At 44.2% G+C, this 26964-nt stretch overlaps 2 protein-coding genes across 2 annotated transcripts; one reads left to right on the top strand and one right to left on the bottom strand.

Annotated features, from left to right (window-relative positions):
* Nucleotides 1-8201: 8201 nt before the first annotated feature.
* Nucleotides 8202-11581, bottom strand: zdhhc24 (zinc finger DHHC-type containing 24). The gene is made up of 3 exons (XM_036548556.1): nt 11088-11581; nt 9224-9501; nt 8202-8962 (listed from the first exon to the last, which is right to left on the bottom strand). The coding sequence occupies exons 1-3, from the start codon at nt 11390-11392 to the stop codon at nt 8655-8657; spliced, it is 891 nt and encodes a 296-aa protein (XP_036404449.1). The 5' UTR covers nt 11393-11581; the 3' UTR covers nt 8202-8654.
* A 4294-nt stretch (nt 11582-15875) lies between these two features.
* LOC118791137 (serine/threonine-protein kinase pim-1-like) lies at nt 15876-22065 on the top strand. The gene is made up of 8 exons (XM_036548412.1): nt 15876-15885; nt 18386-18541; nt 19228-19395; nt 19715-19809; nt 20212-20259; nt 20698-21073; nt 21679-21855; nt 21965-22065. Exons 1-8 carry the CDS (start codon nt 15876-15878, stop codon nt 22063-22065), a joined length of 1131 nt encoding a protein of 376 aa, XP_036404305.1.
* Nucleotides 22066-26964: the final 4899 nt, after the last annotated feature.

The raw sequence follows: 26964 nt of genomic DNA, 5'->3' as shown, positions 1-26964 counted from the left end.
CACCGCACCTCTAGCTGTTTCTTTGTTGGGGACATCCAAGGTTGTGTTGGGGACATGTACGAACATTTGTCTGTAAACATAACCGTAAACGTAAACTAAGCATCCAAATCTGTCTAGCCTCTTAGCCTTATATATGTGTGTGCGTCTGTATGTTTTCCTCAAAGGGGACACATTAAATCATATTTATTTATTTATGGCCTTTTGTATGGATATTGTTTGCTGCTTTTTATAGTATCTTTGAAATGCATTTATTTTCTGCATTACACTGAAAACGAACTGTCGGATTATCGCTGAAATGCGTTTACGTTTTGTATTAGAATGAGAATCAACAAATCATATTTTGTACTTTTGTATTACCATGTGTTCGCGCATTTACTGCAATAAAATGTAAACTGCACCGGAACCTGTGTGATTACTGTGCTGAAAATATCTCTTATCTAAATAAGATATTGAACCAAGACGGTTTTTAAGAATAGCTGCATTCAGGCACTCACTAAAGAACCCAGACAGAGCTGTTAGTACCAGCGCCGGTCCGTGTTCCGCTGTGACAGTTGGCTGGCTTGAATTACCCCGGGGATAGCGTTCGTACGGGCTGTTGCGTGTCTGCTTTCCGTTCAAGTAGGTACTATTTGTACATTTCCACCTGCTGTGCGAACTGCCCTGCAGGTCTGGGGGTGTTATTGTTATTACACAGAGAACAATTGAGGCCCCTTTACCTTTCACAGAGACCCGCTCTCACTCACATACACACCTGTCGCGAAGCACGTGCCACCCTTGACGCGTGCTGAATAAACAGTAGCGAGTTCCATAAACTGAAATGTTACTTTGATCATTGGCGCGTGCAATAAACTCCTAACGTTCTAACGAACGCAAAGAAAATCAAAATTGTATTACATGACATGATTATTTTGAAATACGTGACTAAATTTCTTAAATACTGAAGGACACTGTAAATCGATCCGCTCTGATGTTCTTTAACATTTTCCGAAATGAAGGCTTTCAACTGATTTGTTTCAACTCGTGAGGATCTTGTATTTGTACAGGGTAGAGGTCGACATTGAGTCTTTGTGTCCTAAGTTGGGTTCCATAATATGTACAATATGCATATATACATGGATCATTGATTTCAAAACAGGTTGCTTCACTTTGAGGATGGGCGGCGGGGGGATCTTCCCCTTTTCTGGCTTTCTGTTTGTTTCATAATCTGCGTGGTTTATCTCGGATTCTGCTCAGCAGCTGCCTATCCCAGACCCCCATCCCCCCCCCCCCCCCCCCCCCCCCCTTTTTTTTTCTGACTTAATTGTCCCCGCCGCCTTCGTGAATGGGCTGTTGAGCGCCGCGGGGACAGGCAGCGATGGTCGACAGAAATGGGGGTACGGGGGCGCGGAGGAGGCTGCGGCTGGGGGTCTGTCGCAGCCTGTCCTCGCTTGCACAGGAATGCCTTTGAAAAGCAGCCGCTTACAGCCAGGAATGCGTCCGCTTGCACCTGCTGGGACAAGGCCCCGAATTCTTCAAGACTTTCTCTTTCTTTAGAATTTGTCCTCCGTTTCCTGCAGCGCAACCACTCTGCAACCCACATTCAGTCTGTGCTGTCCACTCATTCACATCCACGCACAGAATGAGTCTCACTCTTATGCGGTTCCACGCTCATGTCATTTAATGAGAAGCATGGCCAAGGCGTTGTGAGCGGTTTTATTGATTACCGGCGGCAGTATTCATTTATACTGTAATGAAGCGCTGACATATATTGGCTGCAGAATCACATACAAAAATGGGGACCTATGGGGACATATGGATTTATATTGACCTGTTCATCCGCAGCTGTTACCTTGCATCCATGGGTATACATTCTGTGGACGCTTTTATCCAGAGCGACATATACAAGTGATCAATTTGTATAGTTGTATGCGATATTTTTGTGTTAGGTACCTTGCGCTAGGGTCTAGTTCTTACCACAACGTCACCCTGTAGCCCACGATTACAACCTGGCTAACATCAAAGTGTTATTTTCCCTCTTTTATTGAGGATAGGGATTAGTGATGTCCAAACGGCCTTGCTCTTGCTCAGACCCCTGATCCCCCCGTCGAGGAAGACTTTGTATGAGGCAAGGGAGAACAATGCGTGTCGAGTCTGGCTGCCTTCCCCAACTCCGCGGCACAGATCAGTGAGAGCTGAAAAAGACATCCCGGCATCGGCGGCAAATCCATGGATTTTATCCACGGAATTCAATATCTAACCAAACTAGTAGCGTTTCTGTTTGCTTTTCACCTCGTCGTCAATTCTTAAAGGGCTGCCCAAAAGTCTTGTTCTGTAATAACAAATAAATAATAAAATTTATAACTAAATTAGTGCTTGAATCGTTGTGTATGTATCTTTGAATTCGTCATTCGACGAATACCTGGTGCCTGAACGCTTTTTCTGGCCCGTATATTTTTCCTTTCAACGGTTCTGTGATAAATCGGTGACTTTCTCAGATTTTGTTAATCGAGTTCTACAGCAACAGATTAAGTTGAAGTACCTTCGGGGCAACTGTAACAACAATACTCTATGTTTGTGTTAACTTTGCGCACATCACTCATCTGGGGAGAAAAAAAAAACTTTTTAAAAAATTAACGAATCATAGTCGCTGTCAGGCGCGACTTCAGGGCCACCCTGCATATATGCAATATGGCCGGTGCTGGGGTCAGGCCCTCTCTGGCTGGAAAGCTCCCCCCGGCCCTGTGGGACTCAGGAGCCGCCAGCTGGGAGCCACCTGACCTTGACTGTGGCCAATGAAGGTGGGGTCGAAGGGCAGAAGTGAAACCGTCGTTCCTCCACGGGCACAAAGGACTCAACGCGCTGCGGCTGGTGGCCACAATGATCCTCGCGTGGAGGGACCACCGGCTCATTGAAGTCCTGTTATTATCCATTTCAAACTTATTCATTTGGCTCCAGAGGAGCACTGGCCGCAGGACCCCGGAGGGAGCGTGTATGTGGCTTCGCAATCCACGCAAGTACTGGGTATTTTAACTGAAGTCATTATCGAGGTGTGAAGTCAAGTAATCGCTTATCTCGTGTTGTAATACCTTAAACACTGACCAATAAACGAGGAGCAGAAATGGTCATTTCCTCTGTCGCTGCCCTAGTTACACCTGCGATGACACGCCTCCCAGATGCTTTCTTTTACCCCGAGATAAAGCGTGGCCGACATGCTCTCTACTGTCTCTCTAGAGCTGGTAAGAGGGGCACTGTCGGAACTGTCGTAAGCGTACTGTACGATCTTATCTTTAATTCTCTTCATAATTTTCCGCCTTACCCCTTCATTCTTCAGCCCAACTGACAACGTAATTAAATCGAACTTTTATCATCACATTCCATCGACATGTTACAATGACAATTAAATCCCATTTCACTGAATTCATAATTTACGCGAAGAAAAGTTATTTGGTGCGCTCTTATTGGGAGTAACTTGGGTGTGATTTGAGAGTAATGGGTATTTAAAGGGTGTAATTAATCTTCTATTTGTTATTATTCTCAGTGATAAAGATTAATTTTTCAGCAAAAATGCAAGAGGACAGTTGAGTTGGGGCGCGAGGGACAGATGCTCGCGGGCTCAGGGGACTCGCGAACGATGGGCTTTCATATGGCTTTCTGTCCCTGTCAGAGGATCAGGGGGAGAAGCCCCTCTCAGATGGGCTACGTAGACCCATGTCCCTGGGGGAAGGGGGCGGCGGCCCTTGCCTGCGGAGTCCGATCACTCTCTCTGCCCGAAAGGGACGCTTTCCCCCGTAAACCTGCAGCAGATGTAGCGGCAGCTGGGCTAAAGAAAGACTGCTGGAGCTTTCTGCCTTTAACCGTATGATATGTAAAGTCTATAAAACTAATAATGCAGATACAACGCGGCGAACGTGATGTGAAACTAGAGCAACACTTGGGCAAAATTAACGGTTAACTAGTTTGTTGTGGTGCCAACGCACAAGTTTGACAATCGCGCAAGTTTAACATTTATACACCGTTTTTAAACAGGCGGTATTTGTTATGGCGACAGTTCGCTGGTGTCTCCTCTTAGAAACCGCGGCTGGTATTACGCATCACTGAGCATACCGGCCGCCTGGCGGAATGTGCTGAGGGGTCATATGTAGAAGGTAAGGGGGTGAGGGGACGCCTCAGTTTCTGGAGGGAAGTTAGAAGACAAAGGACCAGCCAACTGTCCATCAGGGGGATTGGGCGCGTTGGAAGAGGGGGCTCCCGCCTCCAAATAGGACAATGGGACGCGTGTGCCGCTGGCCTCGGGGACACGGAGAGTGATGCCGAGAAAGATACGGCTGTATAATAATTCAACGACTCATCATCGTTTTTTGTCCTTTTTACGCACACAATGGGACGGCGTGTCAGCAGCTGCCCCTGTTTAAACATGGCCATATGGCCGGCTCGTGACCTCACTGCAAACAGCCAAGCACATGCTCCAGACATTATAAATTCCTCTGGCAAATTATCGGCTAAGGTAAGTTTCCGACTAAGGGTCACAATCGGACCAATCGATCGGAAACGCCGGCGTCTTCATCAGCATTCTTTATCTAAGTGATTCGTTTACTAAATACAGCGTTTCCATCCACACTTATCTCAAACTCCCCGATAGGCCAACATCACACGGACCTGGGGACAAAGTGTAGAAAATGTATTTAACATGATTCTAAAGATGGGAGCAAATCTAGCTGGCTTTTAAAGAAGCAATTAAATGACATATTTATTCGGCACTGACACAATAAAAGGTCTATTATTCAGTTTAAGATCATTCATCTTATTTTCTTCCTTGAAATAACCAGTTAATGATAAAGGCTAAATGCGATTAAGTGAATGACAGTGGTAAAGTAAGATGGGTCTGATCCAGCACTTAACAGAATCGATTTTAGTTCGTTGTGGTAGAGACACAGACCTTAAACGAGCTCATTCACTTTCTAGAACTGATATGTTGATTAGCTTGGTTCGGTTAATAGGGCTGTATGGAACTTCCCATGTTTTCCGTCAAAATTGGTTAATTTCTTTTTCCTCTCTGTTGAAACAAGACACCTCGCCCAGTCTAGACAACTACGCCCTCTTGTGGACAACTGTGAACGCAGTTGACTCGGTTACCAGCTGCCGTTCATCAAATCGTCTTTCAGCGTAGCCTAGACATACTGAAGCGCACCTCCTGTGTTAACGACGTCCCCACCCACCCACCTACAGTCTTTTACCAGTCTTATATTCAATCACCCACCCTTGGGAATGTCAGTGGTGTGTTTCAAGACAAGGCAAAATAAGATCTGGACCGCGCAGAAAAGAAGAAGGGCCAATTTTCACTACTAAATGTGTTACGTTATAAATGTGTATAATCTGTGTGTCCTCAATGTGTGCCTTGTGCCAGATTTCAGACATTTACTGGTGGGATTCTTTGCTCTTCCCGTTGAGGAGCCTGGACAAGTGTGCAACTGCTCACAGGTCTCCAAGCCACTTGTCATTACATTACAATTATTTAGCAGATGCTATTTTCCAGAGCAACTTCCAGCACATGAGAACAGAAGACTATCCATCCAAGTTAAGTGAACAGTGTCAGAGCAGGCTAACAACACTCCCAGACCACTTACTGTGAGCACAACACCATTCAAGCAGTACCACAAGTTAACCGGTCCCAAGCTGAAGCTAGACATTGTACCTAAATGTACCTAAATGCACCTAAAATGGTTTGATCTTCATTCTCTATCCCTACACAACCTATCAAAGGCCCCCAGCCTGGAGAGCACCTGTAGCACAGATGTGACACTCGCATCAGACAAGAAAGACAAGTGCTACACAAGCAGCAAAGGGATGCTCTGAAGCATCGGACCAGGACGAGCCTGCAGGCACGACCTTCTGCACACAAGCATTAGAGTGCATCACGCTGTATCTCTGCACAGATGTCCAAACAGGTGGCCGGCGCAAACCCATGACTCACAGGCAGAGGACTTGAATTCAGTTGGAAGCTATCAATTAGCCAAAGTGATTGCAAAAACAGTCAAATACCCGTATCTTGTTTTTCTAATAGTTGAGATATCCATTTGAATGCTCAGAAAATGATAGCAGCCTTCAATATCCTTCATATAGCACACTTATACTCCTACATAGAGATACCCACAGACTAAACCACATCACTGCAGTAAAAGTTTTAAAGTATTAAAACCTTTACAGTAAAACTCTTTATTAAAATATCATTAACAAGCAAATAAAAGACAAGAACACCATTCAGCACTGAGAAATTTGAAGCACACAATGATAGTATAGTACCTAAATTTTAAGTGCTAGGCAGAAACAGACTGTCAAAAAGAAAAGAGAAAACAAAATAAAACATGTCTATCAGATTTAAGGAATTCATGAACATACAGCATTAAAAGGACATTCAAACAGTATCAGACAAATGGCGGGCACAGGCACCAGTTGAGGATGAGGGGAGAGACCGCCCTGCATTCCCTTGACGAGGACGACCCCCTGCATATGATGGGAGGGGCAGAAAAGCGCAGGCGTCAGGTGCCCGCGCAAATGGTTCTAAAGCAAACAGGTGCACTGTCCTGTTCAGGGCAATGACAGGTTCCAGGAAAGTTTCAGAGAGGCAGCCATACAATACTGTAAAAATCCATGCATACAGAGGCCCCATCATTCAACACTGAGAAAGCTGATGCGTCACAGGCCACCTAGCACTGGTTTCTGGATTAGGACTGATACAGCACACGTTAACATCTAAAACCTACGTCTTATTGGAACATGCTGTCCATTTCAAGTTTTCTGGAGCAGTAAGGTTCGTGAAAGTAACCCCTGGTATCACATTAAGTGGAAGACCCTCACAAGGACAAGTGTTCAATGCTCTGCATGTCCAAAATACGGGTTAAATAGCATCATAAAACAATGCTGAAGTCACTTGAAGTGACTACTGCAAGAGTCAAAACAATAATACTGGATATTCTGGTGCCCTTCCGGTCACCCAGAAGGCACATTCTTTACGTTCCAGCAGGACACACCCCAGAGCGGTTTGGCATTCCGGTATCAACTCAAAGAGTCCGGTTTTCCATCTGACTAACACAGGACTCTGGAGGGACTTCTTTACATCTGTCCAATTGTTCAGGCTCCCAGATAGGGATGTGCATTAAAAAGCAGCACGGAGCACAACAGGGCTAACACTCTATTGCTGCATGGAGAACAGGCACCACGAAAACCCCCCACACGCCATGCACGCTGGAGAACCATCTGAGAATTACTCAAAATCCAAAACATGGACAACTTCGTTCCACACCAGTCTCATTCAATGTGCTACAGGGTATCAAAGCTGCAGACAATTTCAAATGTACTACAATTGCTACACGTATGTCTTCATTTCATTGCAGGTACAGGGTGGGGTCTCTCTGGTGGTGTCAACTCCACACAACAAGACAGGAAGGTAGATTGCTCAAGCTTCCTGCATCAGCATTCTGCTCCAAAAACAGGCTTATCCAGGACTATACCTTCCCTGGATGAAAGTGGGAAATGCAGTCTAATCTTTTAGCCCCTTACAAAAGCATTCTTGTCTTTACTCTCCTGTGTTCATTCCATAGTTTAAGCATCAAAAAGTTTTTATACGTAGTTCTTTCTCAGACTGATTCCACAACCTGTTCATAGAACTCTGTCTGAGGAAAAATCTCATGCCTTTCTGTGAGTGTTGTGTTTGTCTACTGTATGTACTAATACTCTGACACAAAAAGTGACTACAAAGTGGACACTCTGAACACTCGGCTCTACAGCTTGGTATATACATTCCACAATGAAAGTGATGACAGGAATGAGCGCGTTTCTAAAATGAAACTGATGACAGGAATAGAGTGTCTTTGAGAAAACAGGGGGGTCTGACATTGAGGTAGCTCACATAGGTGGAAGAGGAACTGCTGAGCCGCAGTTATTCATGGGACAATAGATAGGTGGCACTCTTTGACTGCAAAACTCCCCTGTCTTTGGCTCTCCCAAAACGTAGAAAATCGCCAAATTTAAAAAAAGGCTCAGAAAAGAGTGCCAAATCTTTCAGTGCATTTCACTGCAGGCACAAAACAAACACCAAGCAATTGGCACAAGTTTCCGTGTACAGTAATCCACCAGCATGTCAGTGCATGTAAATGTACAGTCTATGTTAAAATAGAGCCGTGAACAATATTTACAATTATTAATCCATACTGGAGTGAGTGTTACCCTCACCCCCTAAATCAACAACAGAAATGTGTCAAAGTATAAAAACACTGACTGTGCAGCTAGCCATTCCTTTGAAACGTACGCACACCTACATGCGTACAAGAGGTTTTCAGTTTGTCAGACAGGCCTGTGTCCATTCACCCATGTCCAGGCAAACCCGTGGTCAACACACCCTGTCTGCGCCAGGATACCGCGGCAAGTAGGTGTTCAATAACTCAGCAGCTCCTTCGTGTCATAATCTACCAGCCCATCTGATTTCTGATAAAATGTTGCCCAACCCAAGCCACCGCAAGAATTCAGTAAAATATTTAACCTGTACATTGTTTTTTTAAACCATAAAAGTCCCTTTATCTCCAGGGTAAAGGCTGGCCCCTGGAGAGGGAATGAGGGTAAAGGTAATCCCCCCCGCCCCCTTTGGAAGGTGTTCCGCCGACCAAGCCCAACCCCTGTGGTTACTGGAGGGCGGGGCCACTGGCCGGCTCCAGGGGCCCGGTGACGCGGAAGTGGATGCCGTCGCCGGGAAGCAGGGAGGGGATGAGGGGGCACAGCCAGCACAGGTACCAACGCTGGCCCAGGCACTCGCGCACATTGGCCAGCAGGCCCAGGCTGTAAGGCCGGCGGCTGGAGTACCACTCCCGCGTGGTCTGGCCCCGCAGCATCAGCGCCACGTGGAAGAACAGGAAGGCGGACACCAGTAGGAAGCCCACCACGCATGTGTCTGCGATGAAGGCGAACGCGAAGGCGCGCGTGCTCACCTGACCTGGATACAGAGGAAGAGGTTAGGATCAGAGGAATTAGCGAGGCAGGCAATGAGCCGAGTCAGAGAGAGGGAAGAGGGAGAGGTTAGGATCAGAGGAATTAGAGGGACAGGCCATACGTGGAGTCAGAGAGAGGGAAGAGGGAGAGGTTAGAATGAGATACAGGAACAAAGGGATAAAGAGAAGAGGAATGGAAGAGAGGGGCAGAAAGAGAGGTAAATATGAGAACGCTGTGTGACTGGCTAGCACAAGATGCCACTCACCAGACACCAGCATGATCCAGGGCACCAGCAGTAACATCACACTGTGCAGTGTCACGCCCTCCTTCAGGATGACGATGAACACCTCTGCGTTCATTACCACAGCATACAGCAGCCCCGCCCACATGAACAGCAGGCAGCTCAGGAAGTAGCGGTAGTTGCGGAAGCCCACACACTGGCCAAAGAAGACGCAGTGGTGGTCGCGGCGCAGCATGCACACATTGCAGTCGTAGCAGTGTGAGCAGCGTGGCGGGGTGTGTGTCTCGCAGGTGTAACAGTACCTGTTGGTGAGAGAGAGAGATAGAGGGAGTGAGAGAGGAGACTTCTGTGAGCTTAGAGGCAGGGACAGAGCGTCAGCCCAACATTATAAACCCACTGTAGAAATATAGGTGGGTTTTCTAAACACAGGCTAAATTCATAGCAGAAATAAAAGTGGGCTTTCTGAATGTAGGCTAAAGTCTTTGTTTCAATGTTCCAACTGGAGATTTTAATACAGTAGACCCTTGCAGGCAGTAGGGGTACCCATCCAGGCTATTGTCCTGAGGAGGGCAGACAGTGCACCTCACCATTACCTCAGGAAGGGATTATTTGCATTTTGAAAGGTGGGTTTGTGCAACAACTTTCCTCAACTTCCTAGAATGAAGCTAACCTAACAAGTGGCCGGCTTTAAGAACTTTTTGCAAAAGTCTGCAACACCTCCATATGGCTTTGTCATATTGTCCCTGAGCCATTTTCTGGTCACATGTAGGGACATCACTCTCAGCCATTGCAGCTAGCTACAACTGTTACTACTGCCCTCAGAGAAATTCTTCTCCCTGACCAGGTACAAGCCAACATGGAATGTCCAATGGGCATTGTACAGGAAGATGAAAAATGGCTCAACGGACTTAAAAAAGAGATACAATTTTGTACTTCTTATAAGGTTTACGACTAACATTTTCTTACAGGTACCATCAGAAAAGATTAATTTTGTATGAAAATCTAATTTCATTAAGGGACTTATCTGATAACTGACTGATTCAGACCTGACCAAAGAGGCAAGTTTATTTTCCATTCACACAATGACCTCAATTAAACAAGAGCTAAGACAAACGAGTCTGGAGGGCCATTCCAAAGAGTCTGGCTAATCAGACTCTTGACTATGGCCTCGTGGAAACCCAAAAAAAGTGCTTGAACACTGACAAGACTGGTCCGGTCACCTCCTGTTCACTTCCAGCTAATGTATCGCACTAAACCTTCGGATCCAGGAAACCAAGCATTGGGAGTCAGCTACATGTACTTGACCCATAAAGGTTGGACAAATAACTTTGCCAAGTTAGGGGTAGCATGAATGAGTCTTATCACAACAAAGAATTTGCTAATTGTTTTAATTTTAAACTGTGATAAAAGCTTAGTTTTTAACACCAATGATTTCTATGGCAACAAAAGCTCACTGATATAGATTTTTTTGTGATACAAACTTGGTGGCTGGCGGTGATGGTATAAGATTATGTGCCATTTGGCAGCGCTCATTTTCTCTATGACACTGTTTCCCACTATAGTATTTCCATGATGGCACAAATTATTCAGTATCTATGCAGCAACTTACGAAGATCTGTCAAATGAATTATGCAATGTACACAATAAAGACTGCTATGTATCAGAAGACAGCACTGAGCCCTTGGGTGTGTCCAAGGGCAATCCAGTCCTCCAATCAAACATCACTAAGTATATTTCCCATCAGATTGTTTATGCTCATTGCATTGAATAATAACACGCATAGACCATGTATTAACTACACAGCAGGAAATGGAGGAGGGCATAACAGAGGAGTGCAACAAAATGACTATCTAGGGGCATGAACAAGAATAAAAATTACTGACGTTACCTCCAGCCCTGACCCACGCCCTCCCCGCCGAGGAACACACCACGGATGCTGGGACTGGTTCTGACGAACAGCGCGGCGTTCCACGCGATGTTCCCCAGCATGAAATACTGGCAGAAGAGGTGCACAGATTTCCACACCGCCGACGACTCGCCTTTCTGTTGCACCGGGTCCCGGGGCGCCTCCACCACCACAAGATAGCTAACCTCTGCCGTGATGGAGAACACCAGCACCGTGTTTACCACGATCGGAATGTAACGACAGGTCTTTTCCAAGCGGCTCCTTACTCGGCTTCCGAAACTCGCCATTATGCTTTAGACCCGATCTAAAGTAAAAATCTAACAGGGTGGATTTATACTTAACTAAAAAAACTAATTCTCAACAGTCGCAGAATATAAAATCCTTCGAAACATGAATGCTTCAATCAATCAGATCACCAGTATGCCATCTAGGGTAGCCAATTTGGCAAGCTACCTAGCTAGCAGGCTTGCTTGATGTATTCATTTTGAAAACTATTCAAACAGATTACACCACTGGCTCAAAAGTTTGCTGTGGAGGCATTGAGCTGACTCTAAACAATAGTCAAAGTACCCAGCTAGCCTCTAATGTTTGCTACAGTTTACTTCTTTTAAGAAGTCGTCGCTAAATTAGCTAGCTATTTGGTTTCAGTCATATTTACTTCCTAGCGGCGTAACAACCTTGACAATAACGGAAATCAACTCGCCGTGCACAACACATTTGAGCTAACATATACTCGTAGTTAGTTAGCAGGGTGATGTTACATATTTCCCACAGAGAAGTCTAATTCCCTGCTAATATTCTGTTGTATCAAACCAGCTCTGCGTCCCTTTTTGTGCGTCCAACGTCACACGCGAGTGTTACACTGAAATATACACTACTTACTCAATGAATCATTCTCATGGGTTCCGAGTCATGAGATCCCATTTATTGCCGTCGTTATCAGTTACAACTACAGGAGCTGATACAGAAGTCTGACGTGTCGGAAAAGAAGCTTCAGTGAACCACAATATAGTAGTCAGTTGAATGCTAAGCATCCAGGGCGTAGAATGCCAAGTTACTGACATGAGTTACATTACATTACATTTGTTGCATATATATGAATATTTCTTCTAATTTGAAATGGGGCCCAAGACTCCTAAAGAATAGACTTCGTAAACTTGAGCCTATAAATTGTCTTCAAAGGGTAGATGTGCTCTGTTCAAATACCATACCAAGCAGCTTGACTCACCGCCTACTCAGATGTAACCATTAGAGCACTAAAAGGCCAACATAAACGCTAATCATGATTAGGCTATTTCCCTGTATTGATACAAAAAAAACATATTCTGACATAAAAACACAAGTAATGAAAGTTTCCTAAACTCTGTGGAGCAGATCTGATTGCTCAAAAAAAAATCCCCTATAGACTGCCGTCCAATTTCATTTTCGGCAGATTGCTTCATTTCCAGATTGAAAACCTCGTCATTTCTAATCAGCTTTTACCGTGCGAGTAATATAGGCTACCTACCTACACATGGGTTCTCTGCTCTATACAAGATGCTAACTGCGAAAATATACTGATGCCAAACGAATCGTCAACCTTTGGAAACATAGGAACATACCACCCTGTTTGATTTGTACAGGTAGATGTTCTTCCTGCTAGGCCTGTCGCACCTCCACCGGTGTTCGCTTTGTTAGCTGCAGGGTCAATAGCCGGGGACCACCGCTCATAGATGTTTCGCCTCTTATCCCGGAACATCTCCTGGTGGCAGGGCAGTGAACAGGGACGTCTGCAGCTAACCTTCTTCAGGAGTTGGTCGCTCCCCATGTCTTGTCCCGTCTCCTCAGCCAGAGTCAAAAGCTTGCCTTCTCCGCCTCCTCCGATACTTCCCTGGTTGTCCTGTGCAGTCTGGCTCCCCGTAGCCCCAGGTCCTTGAGCAGCCGTGTTGTTGAGTCTCCCACAAAGCCTCTAGCACCCACCCCCACCGGGTAGAGCCTCACGCTCCATCCACCTTCTCTGCACTCCGCGACCATGCAGGACCAGGTTATCTTCGTGGTTAACTCGATATTACCCCATATAAGCATCGCCCTTCCGCCTACAATCTTGTCGAGAAATATGTCGGCACATTTGGAAGACCCAGACGACATTGGCGCACGGATTGTGAGAGGCTCACTCTCACGAGAACTGAGAGTCAAACTACAGATCATGAAGTGATAACCGTAGTTTGACAGGCGCTGACAAAACGTTTCTAATCGTACAAATTACCTTATTCTGACATAAACTTAACTATTTGGAAGTTACTCTAATCGCACGGATTGCGAGAGGCTCACTCCGCAGGGCGGGGGGTGTTTAGAGACCGCCAGAATCCTCTATCTTACCCCGATGATGTTCTCTATGAAAGATATCGATTCTCATCCGAGGGACTTCGGTATCTTTGCCAGCTTCTAGGGCCAAACGTCTCCAACAGCACTCGCCGGAGTAATTCTCTCACTGTTAAACAGACAGTGTGCCTTGCTTTATGATATTTTGCCAGCGGACACTTCATGTATTCCATCGGTGATGCTGAACATCTGAGCAAGAATACTGTATGCCGTGCAGTTCGCAAGGTGGTATTTGCTCTCACTAAACTGCTGGATGCATTTGTTGTGTTCCCTGGCCATTTAAGAGTTCTAAAGATCAAAGAGGCTTTTTAAGCGATCGCAGGTAATTCGCAATATAAAAACACTTGCTCTATTTTTAAAATGCATAGGCTAGGCCTATATATAGAACACATTTTTTTCCCATAGGAATCCCGAGGGTGATTGGTGCGATTGACTGTACGCATATCCCCATTAGAGCGCCCCTGGGAGAACATGAGGGGGGATTATGTGAACAGGAAGTCATTTCACAGCATCAATGTTCAGGTATTTGGTCATATCGTATTTGATCTGACATGTAGGTTAGCCTACATTATTTTGTCCTTAAAACTTCTACTTATATTCAAGACAATTAAAGACACATTAGGTGGTCATTTTCTTACAATGGTAGTATGTTAAAATGGCCTGAAATCCTTTGTCAGATGACATGTGATCCCCATTTAATGGTGACCAGTCTGGAGGCTAGATGGCCTGGGTCGGTGCACAATTCATGAATTTTTTGGGAATCCACTCTTGGTCAGAGATTTGAACAAGGTAAGACAACCACCACCCTATATTTCACACATCATGCTGTATTGTAACAATTTCTTTCTATCTTTCAAAGGGCGTTTTGATGGCTTGGGGACAGAGGCTACCCGTATCTGAGTTACCTGATGACCCCCTATCCTGACCACAAACAAGGGCACAAATAAAATATAACGTGGCTCACGGTCACACAAGGGTCACGATAGAGATGACATTTGGAGTCATCAAAGCACGCTTTGCTTGGCATGTGAGATGGTGGCAGCATGTGTGGTGCTCCATAACATTGCCACTATTAGAAAAGAAAGAGCACCATGCCAGCTGCCAATGCCACCAGATGTAGTGGACCCAGTGACGCTGGATCATCCAACAGGAAGAGCCGTCAGAGAGGCCATCACAAATCAATTTTTCGACCAATAAAAAATACACATGAAATTATTCTTTTTTGATTTATGTATTTATTTATTGGCATTCTCCCTTTCCTAGAAATTAAAAGAAAAAAAGTCACAGATGGTAGAGACATATTGATCAAAGGATGGTCAATGTATAGCAATACCTTTTTGTCATGTTCCAGTTTTTCTATTTCCAGTTTAAGTTTTTTTATTTGTAGCATTTTCTTCTGGCAATCGAGCTCAAGCATATGCTTATAGAGCGACCGCCTTGTCAGATCCAGCCTGCACAGCAACACACATTGAGAGAATGAACATGGCATGCAGGATTCGGCATCATTAGTGTTACATATTGTCAGTATGAATAATCCTTTTAATAGCAAAGGAAAAGCTACCCTTTGAGTTCTCTGAGAGGAAGTAGCCATGGGTGGGGAGAGTGATTGATTTAGTTCCTCCTGAAAAACAATAATGCGATTGCCATCTGACCAAAGCCTTGTTCTCTTGAAGGTTCATTCTCATTAAGTAGATGTATGACTGGAAATATCAGCTCATGGCAACTTGCCATACATAGCCTAGTATTAGCCTATGTTAGTCACCGTTAAAATAGACATAAAGTACAAGTGATGAAATGAGTCAACCTGGATGTGTGTGTCAGACATAGCTGGTATGGCCTCCTCACCCAAGTCCTCCTGAAAAAAAATTAAAGAGAAAAGCTGTTGTGTCAACATATCAGCATTGATAAATCCACAGACCTCTATTTCCACACTTACCTCTACCTGAGAGTCAGATGAGGGGCATGCTGGTGGCTGGAGCAGATCCATAGTATCCCCCTCAACTGTACATAAGACAGGAATGTGAACTACATAAAATTTTAAACTGGGCAATCAAAACAAATAATATAATATTACCCTGTACATAAAGGGTGGACATTGAGCTGCCATCAGGGTCAGAACTGACTGCCCCCTCGACCTCCTCCATTATGGGAGGAGGTCGAGGGGCCATCTCTCTGTTGTTCGCCATGGCCAACTTCTCTGCCTGTGAAAATGTAGCAGGGGGTGGCCCTCCTCCAGTTTTCACCATCTCTGCCTTTTTTTTTTTGTTTGCTGTGAACACATGAATAGGCTATTACAAGTGTAGGCTACACACCACATCTGTACTCAGTATTACTGATGAGATGCATAATTATCATTAATGATGATTAATGCATACCACTTGATAGAATATTTTTATATTTCATCCTGACATGTCGCCAGGTATGCTTTCCACGGGGGTTGCAGCTGAAATGATTGTTAGAATGAAGTTATTCTTAACACAATAGCATTACATTCATACAGGGAGCCCTACAACCTAGGTGCTTTGGGGAGTGGATCTTAATTCATTAACAGTGGGTAACGGGTCAATGTCAGAAATGTAACCCATGTGTAGGCTATAATTAAACTATCCTAATTGTTTTCACATATTTAGATGGACTATTTACGTGTCCTTACATCTCAATCATATAACAAATCAAAGAAGAGTCCGTAAGACAAAATAGAGAACATACGACAAGAACACTGTTCTTACGAATTTACTCTGTCGGCAATGCGCTGCCAACAAGCCTCCCTGACTTTGTTGGCCGCCACGGTGTTAGATTTAGCTGTTAACGTTTCTTTAAACTCCTCATATCCTGACATTACGAACGTGCATTCTTCGGGGAAAAATACGGAGCACGAGCCATTATGCAAAAACTCTGCCTTCGTTGCGGAACGCGCCCCTTTTATGCGAACGCGCACAAATTCCGATTAAGTTAACACCAAATCAACTAACCGATATCTTAATCACCGCCGTAGTACCGTTTAACACCGACTCAGGCAATCAGTTTGTCAGCCCTGACTTTCCTTGATAATCCCGAGTTAAATCTGAGTAGGTTAAACTCCCTTCGTAGTACAGCCCTCAGGAGGCCTACACCTCGTGAGCCTCCTGACAGAAATGTTTGTAAACCGTTTGAAATATGAGATGTATTTAACAACCATGTTGCCAGCCACTATCGTAACATAATTGTGATTGGCCCCGGTGCAAATATTTTTCTAGCCCCCCCCCCGCCCATACACACACACACACACACACACACACGCACGCACGCACGCAGTTTCTTCCCTTATTGTTTTCCCTTTAGTCATACCTGGGGGGTGTTTCAGAAAGCGGGTTTAGTGAAAACTCAGAGTTAGTTGACTCAGAGTTGAAGGAAACTCTGGTTTTTCGGTTTCATAAAGCAAGTTCAGCCTAACTCGGAGTCAGTTACTCTGGCAACATACTCCTTGAAGCTAACCTGGGCCACATTGAGGGAAAAAAAAACAGATTTCGAGATCAAAGTCATAATATTACGAGAATAAAGTCGTAATGTTACGAGAAAAAGTCGTAATTATATACGAGGGGCCGTTTAGGAAATATTTCAGACTTTTGTTACACATACACATATGAAACACGTACGCATTCACATGTGAAACTTTCACACACGCATCCGCACTACTGAAAACACACACATATATATGAAACGCTCACATAGACGCAGGTGAAAGGCATACACACACACACTTATGAAATGTTCGTACAGATACACATGGAAACGGGCGCATTCATACATATGAAACGCGCATATAGATTTGTATGAAACATCCACACATACAGGTGAAACGAGCTCATATGAAATGCTCGTACAGACGCGTGTGAAACACTCTTTTGTAACACTGCACACACATACATGCTTCAGCATGAAACTTTAACTATGTGTGAAAAAATTCTGTGTTTTATACAAGTCTATATGCGCGTTTATGTATGAATGCGCCCGTTTCCATGTGTATCTGTACTAACATTTCATAAGTATGTTTGACACTTTTGGAGCGGCTGTAGAGAGCGACTGAGAGCGTTAAAAACGTAAACGCAAGTTTAAATGTATTCACATTTTGTATGTCGCTCTGGGTAAGAGCGTCTGCTACGTGACAAAAAGTAACTGAATGTTTAGCCTACTATAGTAAATTTATTATTTTAGTAATAAATTAAACTATAATAATAAATATGGTAATTTAGTAATAATATATTTATGTCGGTAGAAGCTGTAAATTAACAGCTGCTAGCTCGCTAGCTACACTAGGCAGGAGCGACAGTTAGATAGTCTGCCTAACCAGGTAGTCTGCTACAACGTAGGTTATATAATAGTAATAAGCAAGTCCCAAGCTGTGCTGTTATAGATTGAGTCTTTGAAGGTGAACAACCCCGTTGCACCACGTTGGAATGGATCATTCCTTAGAAGACCTTCTGAACCTAAAGTTAAGTGAAAATATACAGTGAAAAGAGAGTATTACTTTGACGATAACGCTGTATTGTGACGTCACAACGCAAACATTCGGAAAACTGTTATATATTCAGTCAATACCAGATAACAACAACGAGAATTAATCATTGAAGATGGAAGCTAGTTGAGGATGGTTGAAATGTCTATACAATGTAATAATGCCTAAGAGGAAGAATTCTTCAAGTAAGAAAACTGTTTTTGGCTAATTAGGTTAACTGAGTTGTATTTACCATAATTAAGAAAAATAATCATACTAGGCTGTATTGGCTACGATTAAATGTAAATGTAATGTTTAAATTGAGTGAAATATACAAGAAACTACCTTTGACTTTGAAACTTACGATAGGCAAGGTAGACAGAGGTCAATATTGAAAAAGGCTGGTCAACATTTCATGTATGCTCTCTGTGTGCCTTCTGTTAAGGGCTAGAGAGTAGGGGTGAGAAGACTGATGTCGCGAACAGGAAGAGGCCTTTACCACCCTGTGAAGATGATGAGCAAAAGGGGAAAGGACAGAAGTCCCAGCCATTTGGAGACAACCTAGGCCTCAAAGCAGAAGTCACCAAACCGCCGCAGGAAGGTAGGGTAATCCTCCACAAGGTGGCGCCAGACACCACTCTACAGCTGTACTGTTGTCTCATAGCCACGATGATAACCCACATTGCCATAAGAATGTAAAAAATATGTATTTTAGTTAGTTTATGATAAAAAAAAAACGCCAACCTTTGCTCTGGGTATGGCAACCCACTGTTGCTGTTGGCTTGGTTGATGTCAGCAGTACGATCCTACAATAATTCCTCCATGAAGTATCTAGGGAACCAATTCCTTCACCCATAACCAAGGTACTTCGAATACCAAACAACCACTTTCCATCGTACATTACTTCTTTTATATATCATTCTGATTTCTTGTTTTCCGGAATCAGAAACATTACACTACATTTTAACATCAGAATAAAAATGTAAGTGTGTTGATCTTCAGGTTTTTTTAAATTTGTGTTAGTGTTTTTTGTTTTCACAGCTTTGTTTTGTTTTTATTTTATAGTTTTGTTTAATTGTTTTTATTGTTTTAGTGTTTTTGTTTTTGTGATATAGTATCATTGAATGGAAAAATAGTCACTTTATGACATTTCTGCAAGAAAGTGAAAACAAAAAAGGCATGGCTTTGAAAATGAGCCCCTTGAAAAAATGCGGTATAAATAGAAAATTCAACAATACACAGAAAAAACTGGGTCCCCATTATAACTGTGTGTGTGTTCCCTTTTAGCTGAAGGACACTCAAAACGAGAAAGTGACAGGAGGAGGCCTCAGCCGGCATGTGATCAGGAGGAGTCAGGGCCCAAGAGAGTGAGAGGGCAAGAGGATGGCAAGACTTCTGAGGCCCACCTGGTCCATTCCAGCCTGAAGGCCAAATCTGCCCAGCACCGTCAGAAAGGTCAGAACCACAGCCACGTTCTCCACCAGGGGGCACCACATACAGCTGTACCAGTCCCCTTTGACAACAACCAGGCTGAGATTACTTTATTGCACCATTACATAACAAGACATAAATAACTGAGAAATGCATCTGTTGATTTATAAGTGCTGAATGACACAGCAATAACTCCCGCTAATGCTGGTATTTGCCTTTTTATGATGTAATGTAGTATGCAAAACTAAGCTACTGTTTGAGCCTCTGAATCCCTGTAGGAATGTCACAGTGCCACACTGGTGCCACACCAAGAGGTGGGTGACGTGTCTATTCTGTGTTGCAGAGCGTGTGGAGAAGCTCTATAAAAGAGAAAAGCTGCTGGGTCGGGGAGGTTTCGGCTCAGTGTTCGCAGGGACACGAAAATCAGATGGACTGCAGGCAAGACGCCACCCCTCTCTCCCCTCCACCCACATCTGCCACACAACCCCCACACTAATACTTTTAACACACACGCTGGCTTCCTCTCTGCCTTCCTGTCACTTAGTCATAATACGACTAATTCTTTTGAATTATTTAACTGGTTGTTCCTCTGTATCTTATTTTCACACCTAGCTTTTATTTTAAGGTGAACCTGCTATTTTACATGATGACAGTATACAGTAGTCTTTATTCAGAATATACTGTTATTCAGATGCATAGCACAATCTTTAGGTGCATGATATGTGAAACCTTAAACAAAATATTAGCATCTATATGCTTTTTGCATTGCATTCTTCTTTGTCACAGAGCAACACGAAACATTGTGCTTGATCTCTCTCACCTCTCTCACTTTTTCCTCAGGTGGCACTGAAGTACGCCAGGAAGCTTAAGGATGATGACTTGCAGCTTGTAAGTACCTCTCCCATCACGTGTGTAGACCCCACATTAAGCCCATGTCTCACCGGTGACTATGCCACTGTCTGCGGAAGTCACTCTGTTTGCATTTGCTCCCACTGTCACCCACCCATCGGCTTCAACTAACTCAGAGGACAGAGGCCTACAGAAACAGAAACGCCTTGGACCTTATGCCTATAGGCCTGTCCCCCATCTTTTTAAAGGCACTTAATGACTCTGTCTCAAATAATTGGCCCTTCCTGGCAGCAAGCATGAGATTCTGTGTTAGCGCCAGCTTCGTGGTACTTAAGTAGCATAGTTCCACATTTTACGGCTCTCATTTTGGAATTGAGTGGATGAGCAGCACTAGTTCTTGGCCCTAGTTCTCAGCTGAAAAAGCTCTTTTGAGTTGGTTACCGACTTTCACCTGCCCTTGATTTCCTGTCCCTGCAGCCTGGACAGGAAGCACCAGCACCCAGGGAGGTGGCGCTGATGAGGGCAGTGAATGAGGTGCCGAACCCAAACGTGCTGCAGATGTACGAGTGGTATGACCGGCCATCCTCGTATGTGATGGTGCTGGAGCGGCCCGACCCGTGCCAGGACCTGGACTCATACTGCCAGGATCAGGGGGGCAGGCTGAGAGAGGAGGAAGCGCGCAGGGTGGTGGAGCAGCTGCTGCCTGCGCTCCTGCACTGCCAGCAAAGGGGCATCGTCCATCGGGACGTGAAGCCCGAAAACCTGCTCATCCGCACCGACACCCAGGAGCTCAAGCTTATCGACTTTGGCTGCGGGGACCCGCTGAAAAACACCCCATTTGATTCCTTCTCAGGTCAGTGAGGGAGGGTTGCTGCATTTTAACATACATTTTGCGTTTTACGCTTACATTTATTTATTTGGCAGACGCTTACCCAGAGTGGCTGGGAATTTAGGAATAAGTGTTCAAACCCTGAAGGATACTGGAAGATAATATCTTTTTTTTACCATTACACTTTAATCTATGTGTAAAATTGCAAAAACTGCATTATTGTCATTTAGCATCTGCGCTTATCCAGAGTGACTTTCATAGGTTACAACTTTATCCTTTTTATACATATTTACTGAGGCAATTCTGGTTTATGTACCTTGCCCAAGGGTACAGCAGTAGTGCCTCGGTGGGAAATCAAACCAGAAACTTTTTGGTTACAAACCATGACCCTTACCACTACGCTACACTGCCAACCTCACTGCCATTATGCATCCTGTAAAAATATTGTTCTGAAAACATTATTGATAACATGCTTGATGCTGTGCGGTGGTGTTTCTCTCAGTGAGTTGGATATTAAGCTCATATGCTGACATGACTCATGGTGGTGTTTCTCTCAGTGGGTTGGATATGAAGCTCATATCCTGACATGACTCATTATGTAACTGGGGAATGTTTACTGTGTACCCCAGGCACGCTGCCTTACCAGCCCCCGGAGTGGTTCCAGGAGGGGACATTCTTGGCCGGGCCTGGGACCGTTTGGTCCGTGGGTGTGACCCTCTACAACCTGGTCTATGGTCGCCTGCCATTCACCAAGTTCACCAAGGCATGCATGGGCCAGGTGGTGCTCGATGATGGCCTTTCAGCAGGTTAGGAGCGAACAGGAGTGGGAGGGGTTTGCTTGACACCTGCACAATGTTCTCAAACACCCCCACCGCCCCCACTGTCTAATCACATTTCCTGACTCCCCTCCATCAGAGATAAAAGACTTTATCCTGTGGTGCCTGAGGCCTCACCCCGAGGACCGGCCCACTCTGGAGCAGCTCCAGCTCCACCCCTGGCTCCACCCCCGCTTTTAAATCCCCAAGTGAACCGCCTCTGAGGTATTTACCACCATGAGCAGGTAAGTGAGGTTTGTTGCTCGAAGCCGGAGGTGTTTTTTGCGGGAGGATTTATGGGAGGATTTGGAGGCAGGTGGAGAAAAGGTGGAGGATGCGTCGCTGCTCCTGTCAGTTTGGAAAGATCAGCTGAAGACCAAACTGCATCCAAACTGACCTGGATTTCAGCCACTGATCAAGATCAACAGTTGGCTGTTGAAAAAAAAAGGGAAGGAAACAATTCATTTTAAACAGAGCATGAGGGAGCAACAGTCTTATCATTTCGGAAGCATGCGGATGAGCCTTTCAAAGTACCCGTGAGTGCGTCGATGGAGCAATAGGTTGACAGTATGATTCCAGGAAAGTTCCTTTTGGAAAAAAGGTAGGGACAGAGAAAGGGGTGGGTTCCACCACCTGAGTTTCACATGTTTTTAAAGCAGAAGAACAGAATCGGATGTTGCATTGTGGTACGTAGTCATGCAAACAACTGCTCTAGTATGATTTCCCTGCTTGCTGAAGAGCAAATCCAAGCAGGTGCGTGTAGACATACTTTCATGGGATGAGTTTGAAAAACCTCTGTGTAAGACTACTGTGTAGGGTCATGGCTGTGTTTGCCAGATTTTACACCCACCCCCCAGATTTTGGAAATGAGAATGCCATTGCCACCATATGCTGCTGGACAGCGGCAGAAATGGCGTCCTGGGGGTGGCGGAGGAAACTGCAGCTGGCCAGGGATCGTGACCCGCCTTCTACAAAATCTATGCATAAACAGGGTCATAAGTGCACAAGGACACAGGTGAGCAGGCAGAGCAGTGGTTTTTACTGTGTCATGTTTGAGTTTTCTTTGAGTTGATGTTGTCTGTGAAACACTTTGGGCTCTAATGAGCTGTATGAAAAAATGCAATCAAAATAATTTTTTATTATTATGCCCAATTGCCTAAGGCAGGTGAAAACACGTGTCAGGCAAGTAAAACCAGCCGATGACTTGTTCCACTGAGCAAGGGACAATTCTGAGCACATTCAGCATTTCAGTTCATAAAACCTTTGGCTTCTGTGTGCCTGCCACTAGACAAGCACATCGGTAGTTGTGTGTGTGTTTTTCTGTGGAAAAAGAAACAAGGTGGATCACACTAAATTGCTACCTGGGACAGTGGAAGCAGATGAAATTGACAGCCAAGCGTCAGAGTACCGGGCCAGGCAAACCGGGCAGTGACGGAGGCTCAACATGGACCCTAAAATGAGACTAAAGGTCTTCAGATTGGACCCAGACATCCCCTCACTCAAGTCTCATCAGAGCAGAGTATGAGGTGAGCACAGTGACAATAGTTTAGCTGTTTTTTTAAAGAAAATGGCTCGGTACCATTTGTCATATTGAGTAGAGTTTGAACATTTTCAGAAAACAGAAGCTAGAAAGGCAGGCACAACAACCCCAAAACAAGTCCAGTGGATCTCCAGATGGACAGAATATATCGTGAAGCAACAGTCATTTTGGTTCACTTTATAATACAAGTATGCCATATCTGGCCAAGTAGTAATTTATAAATTTGCTGACCTGAAAAAACCTTAATGTTGATGCCAGTTATTAGTAATGGTTCTCTGCTGGTGGTCCGCACCCTCCCATAGCCAAACCACCACAGAACATTTTTTGGTTAACCCTTTAATGAGTCCTTAACAGGAGGAGAACCCCTGCCTTTCAGGCTTCACGATGGTGCTCTCAGTCATGTTTAATGTTTCTGTCATTTGTTCTTACAGAATCAAGCAGGAATCCAGTCGATGCACAATCCAAACGAGCTATAGAGAGAGAAGGACCAAAGATCTCTCCCATGCCTTCATTCCAGAAACCCCCCTCATCAACTGTTTTACCTCTGAATTGTTTCCAGACTTAGTTTTAGTTTGTTGTATTTTTACATAAATAAATGTTTTTTTTTTGTATTTCTTCTCTCTGGAGCGTTTTAATAAACACCTGTGGACTTTCTTACCACTGTCTCTGTGTTTGGAAAAAGAGAGAGAGAGAAGGTAAATGACAGAGTGAGACCAATGATGGGGAAAACAAAATATTTTTAAAATGTTTTCAGCTGGAGCCTATGCCCTCCCCATCCAAACCAGGCAGAGTCCTCCCCAAACTACAGCACCAACCACAGAAAATTAAAGGATTAGCAAAAATCCTTTAAACAAAGAGGAGCAAGAACTAATAAAAGAACACTGGAAGGTGGGATTAGTGTGAAATTCCTATTACAGTGTAGCATTAACTGCAATTACCAGAAATGACCTGTTGTAAGTTATAAACTATCAGGCTCAAATAGTTGGGTTCAAATTCAATGCTGCTCTGTTGCAGTTCACAGCTTTCCTAAAATGGTAATGACATTGAGAAAGCACTTGAGACTGAACAAGGCTATCAAAAATGACGGTCGGCTCCCGAGTGGCTCAGGCGGTAAAAGCACTCGTTTTGAGTGTAGGCTACGGCTCGGGTTCAAACCCGACCGTGTCACTAGCCGACAGTGACCGGGAGCTCACAGGCGGAATATATTGGCTTCGTTCCGCCGGGGATAGGGGTGAGTACGGTCCCATTAGCAACAGCGACCCCTGCTGGTTGATTCTGCGCCTGTGGTCCACGTCCCGAAGCTGCCAAATGCCAAATGTCTTCCTCCGACTCATCTCTGTGCTTCCTTAGCTTGTGGACCACAGTGTGAAAAGAAGCAGCGGCTGACATCACGTCTCACGGAGGAGGGCAAGTGCTTGTCCACACTCTCCCGGATTGACAGTAGGGGTTGTGCAATGGGACCGAACATCGATGACAAATTGGACATTCCAGAATTCGGGGAATTGGCCATTCCAAATTGGGGAGAAAAGGGAAAAATAAATAAATTAAATAAATAAAAATGATGGTGGCCCAGCAAATGACCAAATCTGACTGTAGCCACGTATAGTATAAATGCTATAAACTCTGTCTGAACGTGTGTACAACCTGTGGCAGACAATTTTCTTTCCGATTGGATTGCCAAATGTTTCATTTCGAATGACCAAAGAATGAAAAAATTGCAACAAAAGAGGAAAAAATATTCACCCAAGGAACGACCACTTTCAGTAAAATTTGGTATTCTATCAGCTGTCGCCTTAATTTACTACAAGATATCAAAGCATATTCTCTTTTTAAAGGCACGGGTACAGTTTAATACATTAATTAAAACTGTGTATGTTAAGAATTTGCATGCATTGCTTTCTCAAATTTTTTGAACAAATGACCAACATTAGCCACAGGCACCTACATTACTAACATGGAAAAATGCAGACCAGCTGCAATCACCCTTTCATAGTACAGTAGACTATGATACAACATCCCCATCTGATTGACCAAAACTTTTATGCACACACATACAGCCATTGTGGGGTACAGTGGTTAGATTATCTAAACCCCTTTAGCACTGCCGTTTCATACACGCCATTAGATATATTGCCATCCGCTCTATAGGTGACTTTGTGTAACTGAAATCATTGTTTCATTCAAAGCCGTTTCATTTTAGTTTGTCACTTATCCACTTCAACGTTAGTTGCAGCAGTTCCAGAGAGCCATTTTGTACGTAGTTACATTTTGCACTGCGTGTAATGGGTGTGGACATTATCAATAGTCCTCTGATTTCAGAGCTACATTTACAATGCTAAAGCATTTTTAAAACAAGTTATATTTTAATTCTGTCTCTTTGTGCCCTAAAATGGAACACATTTCTTGACGACTAATTTAACTGTAAATATGTAGGCTACTTCCTGTCCCTCCTCCGTGGGAGTAAAGTGTAATCCCGGGTTTAATCCACCCTAATCCAGTCGTGCAGTGTCAGGGTGATGTGGAGCGTGGACCGGGCAGAATGGCGTCCTGGTATCTGAACGGGGCGGAGGAGGTCCGCGCACCCTCAAAAAACCGGGAGCGCTTGAGAATACAGCACAGGTCAGTATTGGCGACCGCACATGGCATCGCCCGTTCCTCGTTTGTATTCATTTCATTCATGTATTTACCACTAACTGTTTTCACAGTGTCGTCCCAGCTCAGTTTCCATTGACCGAAAATATTATTTAAAATAAGAAAATGACTTCCATTACTTTCGAAGGACGCCATTAAGATGGGCTGTACACTGTACAGTAATTTGGTTGTCACCAATCATGAGTAGCCTACAGACGTGATTTTCAAGGCGACAATACGTCAGTCGACCGTATGGAGCGACGTTGTGTGACGTTTAAAAAGGATCGTCACTATATTTATTGCATTACCCACAGTTGTGAGCACAAATTTAAAGATTTCTCTTATCAGTGAAGTAAAACTATGCGCGCAGTGCATTTCTGTCAACCTGCACTTGTTATCCAGATTTACTGGGGTTTTAGGATTCACTTGAATGCCCAAATCCAGGGGTAGTGACCCAAAATATGATCATCAACAGTAGCTATGAGCATTGTGCACTGCATTCTTTATGTTTAAAGAATAAACTATTGCATTGAATGGATGGATCAACTGACGGAAATGTGCATGAATGAATGAACATGCACACACATGAAGGGGTAGAGCAGAGGTGTTGCGAAAGAATATACAAAAAAAAAAAAAACACGAAGTTACGCATCGTAGAGGTGAAAATAGTTCGTGATATCAGACGTAATCTGTTTCTTATAATTATGCAACTAACCGCTGCAAACTCATCCAAAACGCGCTCTCTTCGGTTTAAATAACATTGTCAAACAGGACAGGGCACAACAAACAAGTAAACTTTTCTAATCATGTTTATCCAGGCTTGCACTGGAAAACTGTGTGAATATGGGCATTTACTTTTAAAAGCTGAGTTTTGTCATTTATTTTAGAAATATTTCTGAACATATTTGCACTTAAATAATATATTTGTT

The sequence above is a fragment of the Megalops cyprinoides genome, chromosome 16 (assembly GCF_013368585.1).
Source record: "Megalops cyprinoides isolate fMegCyp1 chromosome 16, fMegCyp1.pri, whole genome shotgun sequence".
Taxonomy (NCBI): Eukaryota; Metazoa; Chordata; class Actinopteri; order Elopiformes; family Megalopidae; genus Megalops; species Megalops cyprinoides.
The sequence above is the reverse complement of the archived record's forward strand: the minus strand, read 5'-3'. Positions and strand labels throughout refer to the sequence as shown.